The sequence below is a fragment of the Vigna radiata genome, chromosome 8 (genome assembly GCF_000741045.1).
Source record: "Vigna radiata var. radiata cultivar VC1973A chromosome 8, Vradiata_ver6, whole genome shotgun sequence".
Taxonomy (NCBI): domain Eukaryota; kingdom Viridiplantae; phylum Streptophyta; class Magnoliopsida; order Fabales; family Fabaceae; genus Vigna; species Vigna radiata.
Genome location: NC_028358.1, coordinates 27059710 through 27073122, shown reverse-complemented (window position 1 = coordinate 27073122; position 13413 = coordinate 27059710). Strand labels below are relative to the sequence as shown.

The 13413-nt window shown below is 36.5% G+C and overlaps 1 protein-coding gene across 2 annotated transcripts; it reads right to left on the bottom strand.

Annotated features, from left to right (window-relative positions):
• Positions 1-297: 297 nt before the first annotated feature.
• LOC106772176 (serine/threonine-protein phosphatase BSL1) lies at positions 298-13176 on the bottom strand. Of its 2 annotated transcripts, none has more exons than XM_014658394.2 (22): positions 13159-13176; positions 12481-12828; positions 12343-12403; positions 12109-12187; positions 11931-12010; positions 11740-11834; positions 10975-11074; positions 10802-10871; positions 10458-10559; positions 7896-7977; positions 7610-7777; positions 4990-5167; positions 4680-4881; positions 3740-3907; positions 3328-3566; positions 2324-2408; positions 2127-2225; positions 1857-2056; positions 1573-1648; positions 1014-1149; positions 800-939; positions 298-718 (listed from the first exon to the last, which is right to left on the bottom strand). In XM_014658394.2, exons 2-22 carry the CDS (start codon positions 12680-12682, stop codon positions 635-637), a joined length of 2646 nt encoding a protein of 881 aa, XP_014513880.1. In that variant the 5' UTR covers positions 12683-12828; positions 13159-13176; the 3' UTR covers positions 298-634. The 2 variants fall into 2 exon arrangements, with proteins under 2 accessions (XP_014513880.1, XP_014513879.1); XM_014658393.2 differs by lacking the exon at positions 13159-13176 and adding an exon at positions 12948-13116.
• Between the last annotated feature and the right edge of the window lie 237 nt (positions 13177-13413).

Sequence of the window (13413 nt, the reverse complement as noted above, 5' to 3'; positions counted from 1 at the left end):
CAGTGATTACTTTGTTGTAACAATCCTAATGTTAAAGGGTGACTTATTGCTTTGTGGAAGTTCACTAAGTTACCTTGATTGAGATCCTTATCTTCCAAATTCACTAAGTTACTTTCGTCTTAGACCCATCCTATCTTACGTGTTACCCTTCATTCTCCTTCTTCCCTTGTACTCGAGCAAACTTGTGATGAATAAAAGCAATATTTTTGTTGAGGGCTTTTCTTTTTACTAATAAACCTCCGCAGCACCCACTTTGATGGACGTGAAATGCTAAAAATTCAGAGACTCGAGAAACGATTGATCCAAAGGTTATGAACATTTATATAAAGAGGAAAAAAATATTTCTATATGATACAATTTAGGGTATTCCCTCACTAAGTCATACATCCTAACATCTCTTCCACTTTATCCATGTCCCAATCTCCACACGATAATCATTCTCTAATTGGCTAACATAAAATAATGTACTCTCTCAAGCTATTTGCATGCTAATGAGAGTTTTCTTTTCTGAAACTACACAAGAAATACAGTACAAAATATGTATTCAGTCAACAATGGCAAGTATACAGATCAGAAAATTTGGTTGGCAGGAGAAATCCCCAATGTGCAGTATTTATTCATGTCCTGAACTGTCTCATATATATGCTAGTGAACCACGGTCAAGGTCTGGTTGAGGTCTACCCCTAGTAGGAGTTGGTGGCCTCTGAATATTAAGCTCCTGACAAGCAATTATGCAACGAAAAATGAGAATTACAGTATAACAAATGTTCAATATAATTTTCTGCATAAGGGGGCTCACCTGCATCCATGTCTCATCCATACCACGCTCGGGAGAAGTTTCAGGAGACTGAAGGGGAGGTGGTAAAGGATGAATTAATTTTGGAACCACAACCAAACCCCTGCCAACTACCAGTATAGCTCCCGCATTGTTTGCAGTTCCTAAACGGCACACATCATTAAGATACAAATGCTGTAAGATGCAAACTAGAAAGCACCTGAGAAATTATGCTTACCACAATAATTAGTAGCAGAAAAAAGGGTGATTAGTTGTCCCTGGGCAAATCGTTCAAAACCATCCATGACACATTCATGGGCCCTTATAATGAGCTGTAATTTATTTTTCTTGCAGAAGTCTGTGACGCGATCAGGCTGCATAAAATAACAAAAGTAATAATAGGTCAGCTTCTCATTTAAATAGCAAGAACTTTCAGGCATGCCCACCATTGCATAGTATTCCATTGTAAAAATTATAATGAGTTAATTGGGTCCAAAACAATAGTTATTAATATTTCATAATACTTCTGCAGTTCAAATGGTGTCTTAATTACTAATATAAATAGAAAGTAATATTAAAATTAGTTTCCAGAGATGCAACAAATCAGTAGGCCCCCTAGGGCTATGTAATCAAATGGTGGAAATTTAAATTCAAAAGATAAATCATCAACTAGGATCACACCATTCATACAGTAGCTTGTAATCTTAGCTGCAAACATGAGGATACATTTTCATACATCATAACCTAAGGGAGGTGGGATTCGAAAATTGACAAATAAAGATAACATATACACTTACACCAAAAGTGACAAGCCCTGGGCCTCTAGCATTTGGTCTCAAACCCTCTACACTGTCATTTTCTGTGGGATCAGACCTACACAAACCCATAGAAATTGTAACAAAAACAGAACAGAAAAAGGGGACCCAAGGCACATCACGCCCAACAAGTGGGGTTGGGGGAGGATAAACGTTCCCTAACTGTTGCATTAAGGATCAACCTCAATGAAAAGATTGGGAGTGGGGGTGCAAATATAACAAGAAGCCACGTGACAAAAATAGATGGATAAACAAAGAAGAGATACCATAGAAGGTCCATTAAAATAATAGATCCTGCATCCATTGTTATGGGTCTTTCAAGCTTCTCTATTTGTTCTACTGAATTGATAGACCTTCCTATGCCACCATGCATACAGATAATTTTCTTTTCAATAAGAGCAGCTAATGGAAGATAGTTAAAAAGTTGATTGAATCGTGTCCATGCCCATATACCATCATTTTCACCCTAAAATAACGTAGTCAGTTGCAGAGTTGAATCAAAAAATTGAATGAATACAAGTTCTTTAAGTCTGTACCATTCTTTCAATGCACTCAATACGAAAACCAAACAATGCATTTATGTCAGCAGCTTCGTGATTTCCTCGTATCAAGTGAACATTATCAGGATATTCAATCTACATAAGAAGAAGAACGTCAGTAGTCAATTACAAACACAAAGAAAGCCAAATACAATAATACCAGATAAACAACGTAAAATTAAATAGTAGCCTGCCTTAAGAGCAAGTAGTAAGGTAATGGTTTCCAAGCTGTGCTGTCCTCGATCAACGTAATCTCCCAAAAACAGGTAGTCAATATAGCTGAAACATTACACTGGTTAGCTAATTCCAAAATATTGGTACAAAGAAGCATGGCATGACAAAAATGGCTTCAAAAAAAATCTAACTTGGGTGTTGACTAGAAGAAATGTATTATTAAGTTAACACAGAAAAAAAAAAAAAAAAAACCAAAGCAGTCTCAGATTAACCAATTCTTTTAGGAAAATATAGCACATATTAATTCCCAACCATCAGTTGGCACATTTTACTTCAAATGACATTAAATCGTAAGTATAGTAAACATGTCTAGACATGGCTTTTGGACTTGGCAGTTGTTAAACAGTGAAGAGTTAATAATTAAATACAACAAACCATTGAGAAGAAGAGAAATTCACAAGCAAAGACAGACAACCCAAAGTTCAAGGCTCCCACTGAGTGAGTGGGGCCAGGGGAGAACAAATGTCAGCAATCTTATCCCAAAAAGCAGAGAAATCTTTACTGAGATTTGAAACTGTGACTTCCACATCACAAAAAGCAACCTTACCAACACGCAAAGGTATGTTTTTAAGAGTTAATTTGTCTTAAACTGATTTCAAAAGAATGAACCACCGTTACTAGTGCAGAATATTATCCCTTAAGATCTTAACTGTAGCTAACATATAAGCTTCAAAAAGCTTTTACACACGAACAAATACTCTTGAAAAAGAATGTGGTGATGTGCTTGCCGAGGACAACCCATTATTTTAAAACTTAATATGCATGGTTGACCTTTAAAACAAGCTAGTTCATTATCAAAATGATGGAACTAAGTTCCGATGACTGCAAAGTAATAAGATGAAGGATTACATGATAGATATCGCAGGAAGTGGCCAGAGAAGATTTGGTTTATACTCTACCTATACTTAGCTATTTTGATACATGACCAATGTCATTATACCACCTATATTTGTAACAAACTTACGTAATGTCTCCTGCAGTAGAAGGAAATCCATATTCATCAAATAGCCGCATCAAATCACCAAACTGACCATGAAGATCACCAAATACTTTAACAGGAGCTTTAAGCTGAAGAACAGTTGGTTCATGCATAAATATTTGCTCGGCTGCATAGCAAAGTTCACCCACTTCATAAGAATCCAAGAAGAACCGCCTGTTTGCAGGAGCTTTCCAGTTGCGAGGCCTAAGCAAAGTTGAAATTATCTGGCAAGAAGAAAACAAAAATAAGAGATTGTCTTTCTTTTTTCTTTTTCGATTGGCTGGCAGTAATAAGAGATTGTCTAATATAGCAATATGGTAACTAAGTGGGTAGGGACTAGGCAATCTATGTCAAGCACTATAAACAAAGCAGAATAAAAAATCAAAATAATGCTTGCCTTTTTATGTAATCCCTGAGGAGATTTCTGCCTGGTGAACTTCTTTGTAGGATATGGCAAATCATTATTTATGGGAATCATGCGTCTACTTTCATTTTCAAATTGATCTAGCGATAATTGCCTCACCATTCCACCCAGGTTACCAACAGCCTCCTTTGCAACTACAACCTGTAATAGATGTACATGATTTTAGATGCTTGATGATAGGTTTGGTACAGTTTATAAAAGAAGGAAAAAACAAAGTAGTTAGTACAGTTGTAATTACATAACTGTAACAGATTATTATAAATAGTCTTATTAGGAGGTGAGCAGAGAGTTTTTTCTGGGAAGGAAAAGTTCAGGATTATTGTGGAGAGTGAGGTTCTCTCAAACAACCTATGGGCAAAATATGTTGTAACATTCTAAGCCATTTTTATGCCTATTACATTGTTAGGTGCCGATAGATACCAGAAATAAGAAAGGACACTATAGCTGAATATTCACTTTATTATTAAAGAAAAACAGAATGCATGTCTCAGGAAGAGAAATACAGATCTGTAAGCAAGAAAAAAGTATTCCTAGACAGTTAGAGAGTGTCTAGTCTCTCCCAATTCCCAGCCAATTCCAGCCCCCCGTTCCCCCCACTCTCCTTCCACTCCTTATACCCACATAACAGAATTTCTCCTCTCCTAATGTGCCAGCTGAGCAGTTTGTTACATGGAATTCTTCTCATTCTCTCTCTTGCCACTTTGATCCCCTACTTTGCCCTTCTTTCTTTGTCTAACATACACCTTAGATATTTTGGGTTTGGGCCTAACTATTTCCGGATTCCTATCAGGTGCAGAATTGGAAATAAAGCAATAAAGATTTACAAGACAGTCTTGTTTCCAGTTGTACTTTTCGTAGTTCTATCGGTTGAGAGGAACATTATCAGTTTTAAAGAAGGATTCCAAACACATACAGCTCTAGGATGAAGGCGAACATCTCCCTCTGTGTCACTTCCATCTGAAACGGTTTCGGCAGCTTGTGAGTTTTCATCTGACGCAGATGTTTCTTCAGCAGGACTACTGGATATGGCCTGCACAGCTTGCCAGACAGCAGTCGCTGCCTCAGCTTCAGCAGCTGATGCTTCCCTCAGTTTCTCCAATGAATTTCTGTCCATGCTGATAAAATGAACACATCAAGTTGTCATAAAACTGAAATAGCCTGAGCATAAGAACAGTGAAGTAGATGCGTTGAGCTTATAAAGAAGGAAGCAATAAATGATATACCCGAAGCCACTAGATGAAAGAATGTCTGGTCCACCATCCAACTTTGGCGTTGTTACATTATAATTTAAGTTAGATTGACTTGGTTTGGAGCTTGTAACAGATGAAGCTCTGTCAGGAGAATTAATGTCAGACTGCAAAGGTGAATTTTCAGCTACTAAGAAATCGTCTAGTAATATATCTGCACAGGATAACATGTTTCTATTAGTATTGATAAACAAATAATTTTTTTTTAACATATAAGAAACATTAGTGTTAAGACAAATAAATTGTAAATGATCACAACACTTGCACGCCATAACACATTATTGGAGTATTGTAACACTTTAGCTACTTCATAGGCATTTTTTTGGTTCTACCTAACTATTGATAACTGACAATTAATCAACTCGAGGCATTATAATCTGTAGCCCTAATGTCAACAATGCAGTCAAAATATTTCCAGAAAAAGGATATAAAAGAGCAAGTGAGCAACAAAGGTTAAGAAAAATAATTATGCTAAAATATTTTCAAAAGAACACAATCATTTTTCGGCAAACCAGCACAAGCGGGAAAACCTATTTTGTGATGGCTAACTATAAGACCATGCTAGACAAACTATTTTTCTTGCTATGATAATAATATGGAAATCAAAAATTGTTATATGACTAAAGTCATTGAACACAGACTAGAAATTAGTTAAGCAAATTTGTATCAATTTAATTACAGTCAAACAGGTAGGACTTAAAGTAACCCGAGGATCCTACATATTCTTGCTAAGAAAGCACAAAGAGCTAGAGTCCACAAATCAGCCAATATATTTAATCCGTATATTTGTACGGCAGACTGCTTTGATGATGTTAGATTTCATCTTAAAATCAATGCTGTAAATAGCTGTCATAACAGCACTATTACGCTGCAGAATTCCTTAGATCCACAATCACAACTCTGCTGCAGTGCACCTTGCACCAGAACGATAATTGTGGCCTCTATGGGTGTAATGGTTGCACACATATATGGTGTCACAATTGAGAGATGGATGTGGGACTGCATAACTTATTTCCCATACTCGGTCCCATTATCTCACTCCCCCCACTCACTTAAAACCTGTTAAACTTCTCCCGTACATATACCTCTGTTCATGGCTTCAAGCAAGGATAAAGGAAGGAATCATCCACTCCTCTGTCAGCTCTTGTTCACCTCCCCATGCAACCTCTAGTCATCTTTGGCGAGTCTCTAGCGAATAGAACATCTGAGTTAATATTATGTCAATATTTTTGCTTTCTATTAGCACACAACTCAATTTTTTATACATATATATTTATATATAACATAGGTTAAATTTAATCCCCCCACTTTTTAATTTGTTAAGTTTGGTTGCTCAATTATCAAAAGGTTCGGGTCATCCTCTAATTGCCTAATATATGCAGAGAGGGTTTCCATCTGTTTTTCACTATGATGTAAGCTTGACAGTGATGTGTCCATTTTCCACGAGTATGTTAACATAAGTCAAAGACAGAACAGACCAAAAATGCCACATTGCACATATTTTGGCAATTGTAAGACCACATTCAAACTTCAACAAACTAAAAATAGAAATAAGAAAACGGAGCAAACTAGAGAGCAATAATGTCATATATTTCAATCTCTATTTGCTGCAATGCTATCCCGTATATGATACAGTGGATTTTTGGCTTTCCATCATTTTAGCAAGAAGTGAAAATTCCCAACATGTAAATAAACCCCACCCTAATAATTGAGACAGGCAATGTGTGTTCTCCAACACTCCACTACAACTACCTACTAGACCATGTGAAACACCACAAAAATGACAAAGATCACCTCCACAGACCACAGAAACTATGGATATGGATCATGGGCTCTCATAAGAAGTAGTAGACTCCTCATAAATTCAATTGGCAATAAGTCAATTGGTACACAAGTATATTAACCACGCCCTAACAATTGAGGTGGGTGATGTGCGACTTTCCAAAACCCCACCACCATAGCTGCCGTTAGAGACCAAGCAATACATGAGAAAAGATGAGAAAGATCCCCTCCACAAACAATGGAAAATTAAAGTTGGGTTGAAGGCTCTAATATTATATTCGATTCCCTCTTAAATCCAATTGGCATTAGGGAAATTGTCAATAGGTACATAAACCACACCATAATAATTGAGGTTAGCAGTGTGGAAGATTCTACAGCCCCCACTCCCCTCCATAGAAAACTAGATCAATTGATACAACACAAAAAATGACAGATTCCATCAACAAACCATGCAAAAAGTGGATGTAATACACTCCAATTCTCCTATTAAATTCCATTTTGAAATGAATTGGCATTATGCACAGTTGGTTGCAGGTGTATAAAACACACCCTCATAATAGAGGCAAGTAATGTGGGACTTCCAACAATGGCACCTTTGTTGTGTAATTCATAAAGATTAATTCAATTGTAATTAAAATTCATAAAGATTAATTCAATTATAATAAACACAAGAAAGATTCTATCTATTCTTGTAAGCTTCACTGTTTTTGAAATAACGAATTCAATATGCCTCATTCAGTTTTTCAAGTTCAAATAATCTCTCAAGTCTACAATTACAACAGCATCTCTCATAATGCAAGTACTTAGTTCTTACCTCCTCTTAGCCCACCATAGATAAATATATGAGTACTAACAGCTGCTGCTGCATGGCGACAACGACGCATAAGCTCCAAAGAAGGGTCATAATCATGACCTTTGTTTGAGCGTGAGGAGGATACAATGCCATTTCTGTCCAACCAAACCCCAGCAGCAGTGTCCAATACTGTCAAAGCAAGAAAAGAAAACATAGGCATGGAGTGAAGGGGTGAAATAGCAAAATAAAAAATGCGACGAGAAGTATACAATAAAATAATTGGTAATAAGATAGAAAGGCAAGTTACCTGCAATGGATGCTTCACCTTCCACGGACCGTCCACCCCTAAGAACACCTCCCGTAACATGTAATCGTGCACCAACAAAAACCTGATAAAATGCAATGTCACATACAATCAAAACACAATCTTCAGAGGTGTTAGACCATCCAAATGATATCTCCATATATCACGTGATTATTCATAGAATATTTTGGCCTTCAAAGATTCTTAGACGATCTCTTATTAATTCCATATATATTAAATTAGGATTAGGAGTCTTCTACTAGAGCTTAGTACTTTATCTTTGCTATCACATCTTTCAGAACAATACTGATTTCATGTTGGTCAGAATAATCTGTTTTTTCCTACTTATCTACCAAGATACCAAAAATTTCAACAAAAGGAATAAGTTGGTCAAGATCAATTGACATCAGTTTCGAAGTAGAGAAATTTTACACCACTTCTACGGCAGTGATGTTGTTTTGATCCAACAACTATATCAAAACACTTGTTGAAGAATATAGAATTAAATAGGAAAGAGAAAAATTCACTTTAGATTCTTTTAAAATTTCAGTCTCTATTTATTGTATGAAGACAAAATGATGATAAACAAAGAAAAGTAAGCTAAACATTCAACTTTTGAAGAAGTAAAACAGAATTTGAGAAAACACGTGTGAGCAATAGAATAATATTTCCAGACAGTATATTTTCCCAAATACCATTATTTTTTTCTCAACCACTAGTATCTATCTAGTTTCTCCTATTTTGTGTTATAAACCACAAATAGCTTATTAGCACGTTGGACTACGTGAGCTAAATGGCTTAAAACTTTTATTTTAGGTATTATGTACGAAAGATACCTTTGAAGTGGATATGATGTATAAAGCCTAGTTATCAATCCTGGGTGGTGACAGAGTAGTTGACCCTGAAACCCCCATAGCTGGATGGCCACTACTAATTTTTCATATATAAATGAAATAACTTATATAACATATGCATGAATGCTAACAATAAAAAATTAACCATAATTAAAGGTATATTCATAACTAAAAATTAAAAGCCTTAATTTTAAGCTTAAAACAATGTTGATAACAATTGTCAAGTAATAAAAAATGACAAAAAGAAAGACCAGCATAAGGTTGCATATCACAACAAAAGAATGAAATAAGGAATATAAGACAAAACATAAAATCTTCTTTCATGAGAACAGAACAGACCCCAAAGAATGTGAACAGAGTTGAGACCAGAGAATGGTTTGCAAAAATTCTTGACAACAATGACATCAGAAGAGCATCAAGCATTTGAACGAAGAAGTTAGAGAAGGAGTTTGGAGAGCTCAGGAATAAAATTCGGAAGATTCTAAAATTTTCTAAAAAATGTTCTAGAACAAGGAGTTTAAATGTCATAAACTAATTCAAACTACTAGCAGTTAGAGTTGGTTTGTGCACCTAACTACCTCATTATCACACGAGACAAGGAAGCTGCAACTTCCTAAGATTCTGTGCATGTTGATTTTTTTGGACAACTCATTTAATTGTTTGTTTTTGTTTCCCTCTTTACTTCTTGAACACACCTCATCCTATGCTACAAACAAAAAGCTCCGTCATGTATTTGGGCTAAATGTGAACTAGAGTTTCTGTGAGATTTTCAAGTGTCTTCAAAGTTTGGTAATCGTAGCTTAGCTTTGTATATTAAGGAGTTCCTTCAAGTGGCGAATCAATAATGCACTTATCCTTGAAGTCTTTCAAGGTGGTGTGTTCTTTTTCCATCTTTTACCTTGTCCATTTGATCTTCTTTTTACTTTTGTTTATGTCCTTCCCGAGCTTGGCCAAGACACTCAATGGCATTTCTTGGTTGAGTTCTTGGTTCCAATCCTTCTTAGACTTAATAGACCGTACAAGTCCCAGGGAGGACTAAACCAGTTCCATACAGTATGGATTGGTTGCAAATGTTGTTGAGTACCATGAGCTGGCCGTAAATGCAGCTGAGAGCACAAAGTCAGACGGTTTGCATCAAAGAGAGAAGATACAATTGTTTTTTAGCCTTCCAAAACGTGAGAATGTGAAAATAAGGGGGCTGGGGAAATAACAATATATCCCCCCTCCTACAAACAGCACCAAACAACAATGTTTGAAGGCGCTAAAGGGGGAATTTAGTCTATCATGCAATAGTAATTGCAAGGCTGCAGTATCAACCATGGCTCGTGAAACTCCAGGCACAACAGCAAGTTGTAACGCGATGGGTGGCAACCCATAACCATAATGTTCCACAATGCCGCTACAGCACACAATTACTACTATGGTATAAAGTGGAACCCCACAATGAAACTTGAAGCTTTTTAATCATTAGACCAAAGTAAGACCAATTATTACCACCAGGGTCTGGGCACATACATGTACACCAAATAAGCTTTAATCTGAGAATAAGAGAAGCTTACTGTGCATGAATAGTCAAGAATAAAGCTTAAGACATTAAATCATTCAAAATAATAAAGTGAAAGATACAAAGGAATCTTAGTGAAGAAAAACTTCATATAAGAAACTCACAGAAGACCATATAAGAAATTTACAATAGGAATCTCTCACTTACCGCGGCATGTTGATACCTTGGCGAAGGGGAAACTCCAGGTGCAAGGGTCCATTCCCACTGGCCATTCCTATGCATGAGCAGTCCATAGGCATCTGCTAGTGGCTACAAAAGACAAATACAATATATGCCATTATATTTCATAAATTGGCCAGAAGAAGATTCAGAAGTCAGAACAATACCATAACAAAGTACACTTTTCTGCTTTCATATAATTACTTGTCACAGTACACTACAACTTAATGCAAATGGAATGTTGAAAATTAAGGTATGATAGATTAGCACATTAAGTTTTCTAAAAGCAGCAGAATATGATCATCTGATTAAAGGAATGTGATCAGTCATACAGCTCCAGAAGAGTCTCTTCCACCACAGAGTAAAAACATTCCATCTGAGCGGGCACTAGCAGTTGCGTACCTATACATTGAGGTAGAATAGTGAAAAGATTCAATACATCCATATGTGTAGAAACAATGCAGACAGTTAAGACTTCTTTAGCCAGGATGACAGATACACTTACATTCTTGCAGAAGGTCTGTCACCTTCTGGATTCAACTTCTGCCACACATAAGGTTTTTGAGCAGTATCCAAAACCCAAGCGTCAGATACAACTCTTTTCCCTGACATATGGTGTAAAAAATTAAATTATTTGTTATGTAGCACAATACAAACAACATACACTTTCATCGCAGGAGTAACAAAGGAAAGCATTCTATATCCAGACAGAAGTACCATATGAGTGCCAAAGGGAAACAACTTCGACAAATATCCACTACCAATTAAGCTGTATTTATATTCAAAATTTTGAATTAAAATAAGATGAAGTTATTATGAATAAGAACTGAATAAAAGAGATTCAAACTTTAAAGCGCCAATTATTCATAGATTATATTGTGACTTTGCTTAATTTTCTTGCAGACATTCAGCCTATTGAAGTGTGGAAAACCTAGACCCACAAGGAACTAAAGCACAAGGCATTCACAATTGTGATTGGGTTCCCATTGGGAAGTTCCAAGTCACAGTCCACGTATATGTTTGTCCAAGTACAAGCTTGTCCAAGTATAAGCTTGTCTCAGGCAGCTTTTGCCCAAAACACAATTTGAAGGTTCCAAACTGAAATTAAAAAAAATACCGTATGTCTATGCTCTATAATTTTGCCAATTCACTTGTTCCATCAATAAAGTCTATGCTTCATATCTTGTTTTATTTTCAACAACTAAAATATTCACCACAGTTTTATTACAAAAATTTGAAAAAGGACAACCCAGTATTAAATTTGTCTCACCATCATTTCCACTGACAGTTACTAGGTATCTCTGAGCAACCAAATCCATTACATGGCCATAACGAGGTCCGGGTCCTTGCCCTTGTACCACAACCCTACAATTAAATCAATTGCAACATTGACTAATTGCTTGATTTTATCAAAATTCTAGATGTAGGGAAAAATAAAAATCTATTTACAACCAATATCACCTGTGCCATTTGTATTTATCGTTGGTCAAGTCAAGCACATAGAGATCATCGGTAGAATGCCCAGCTGGTCCTATCCCACCCTACCCAAGCGGAATCAGTCAAACAAATGTTAAGATGGCTAGACTAGTCAAGAAGATGAATCTCAATCCTCATTATCAATCCCAATTCTGACAATCACCTGAAAAACAACCATGGTACCAACTGCAGCAGCTGCATGAGCAGCTCTAGGAGAAGGTGGCTCCCCGGCCGGTTTAAGACTAAATACTCACAGCAGAAAAATCATTACTTTAGTACCACTTCATCAATCATTAATCTTATTTTAAAAAAAAAAAAAAAAAAAGAAACTGAAAACACACACAAATGAGCTGAATTCAGAAAAATTAAGAATTGTGAAATTGTGGAATCAACTCACCTAGTCCATTTTCTAGTTTGCACGTCATATGAATGAACGGTATTTGTGACTCCAGCTAACCCTGCCAGGTAAAACACGGAAATTCAGACCACCAAAATCGGAAAAGAAAGCAAATAGAGTGTTTATGAAGAAACTTACTAATGCCAGGAGCGGAGGAAGATCCTCCTTCAATGGCAGTGGCGCCGCCAAACAGGATCAAACGGGGACCCTGCGTCTTGGTGGCAGCAACTGCAGTGAGGGTGTGTCCACAACGAGGACCAGGCGCGTCCTCATCGGTATCCCAGAAAGTTTCCAAAGTTCTATAGGTGGAAGCAGGGTAAAGCCACGGTTTCGACCCCATCAATTTCTCAAGAATTAGAGGATCAGAGAGAAAAAGACAAGAACCCTAAGATTCAGCAACTGTGGTGGTGGGCCCGGACTTCCTCCGGACCCCTTGAATCTTATAGTATAGTACAATAGAGTACACCCTCTCCCTTTCTTCTTGACCTGTTTAATTTTCCAGATCAGAAAATTGATTAGAGATAGATATAAAAGATTGAGAATTTGATTAACTGAGAGCAGAGAGATTAGAATGAGGGTTTTGGTTTAGGGAACAAAGGAGTTACAGAGGAGGAAGAGAAGTGATGGTAATTTATGTTATTCCAATGCCACACAAACATAAACACAAACACAAGGAAAGCCTTATGAATAAATAAGGAAGAAAAGACACATGGCAGAAGTCAAAATAAGGTTACAGGCTGTCATTTGTGAAATTGAAAATGAATGTCAAAACGCTTGACCATGACACCTCCAACTTCCCCAATTGTGGTAACATACCAATTTGTGTTTGTATTGTACTAATACTACTACTGACTCATCCTCTGACAAAGGATATGTTTTCTCATCCTTCAGACATGGAAGTTAGTTTCTTTCGGTGGTTTATCGCATGATGCACTTTGTCTTAAGATCTTTTTTCTTCATTATTTTAACTCATTTTCTCTTGAAAAGGACATGCATTGCAGCTTCAATATCCTTCTCCAGGAAAATTAGATTCCTTTGTTTAGTATTATGTCTTTTTTTGGGGAGTTTTAT

Bases quoted from the DNA above. Each gene is read 5' to 3' on its own strand.
- LOC106772176 (XM_014658394.2), bottom strand. From the start codon at position 12,682: ATGGGGTCGAAACCGTGGCTTTACCCTGCTTCCACCTATAGAACTTTG. The intron at 10,560-10,801 runs GTATGACTGATC...TGTCTTTTGTAG, and splicing joins GAAGAGACTCTTCTGGAGCT to CCACTAGCAGATGCCTATGG. The intron at 7,978-10,457 runs GTAAGTGAGAGA...GCATTTTATCAG, and splicing joins CAAGGTATCAACATGCCGCG to GTTTTTGTTGGTGCACGATT.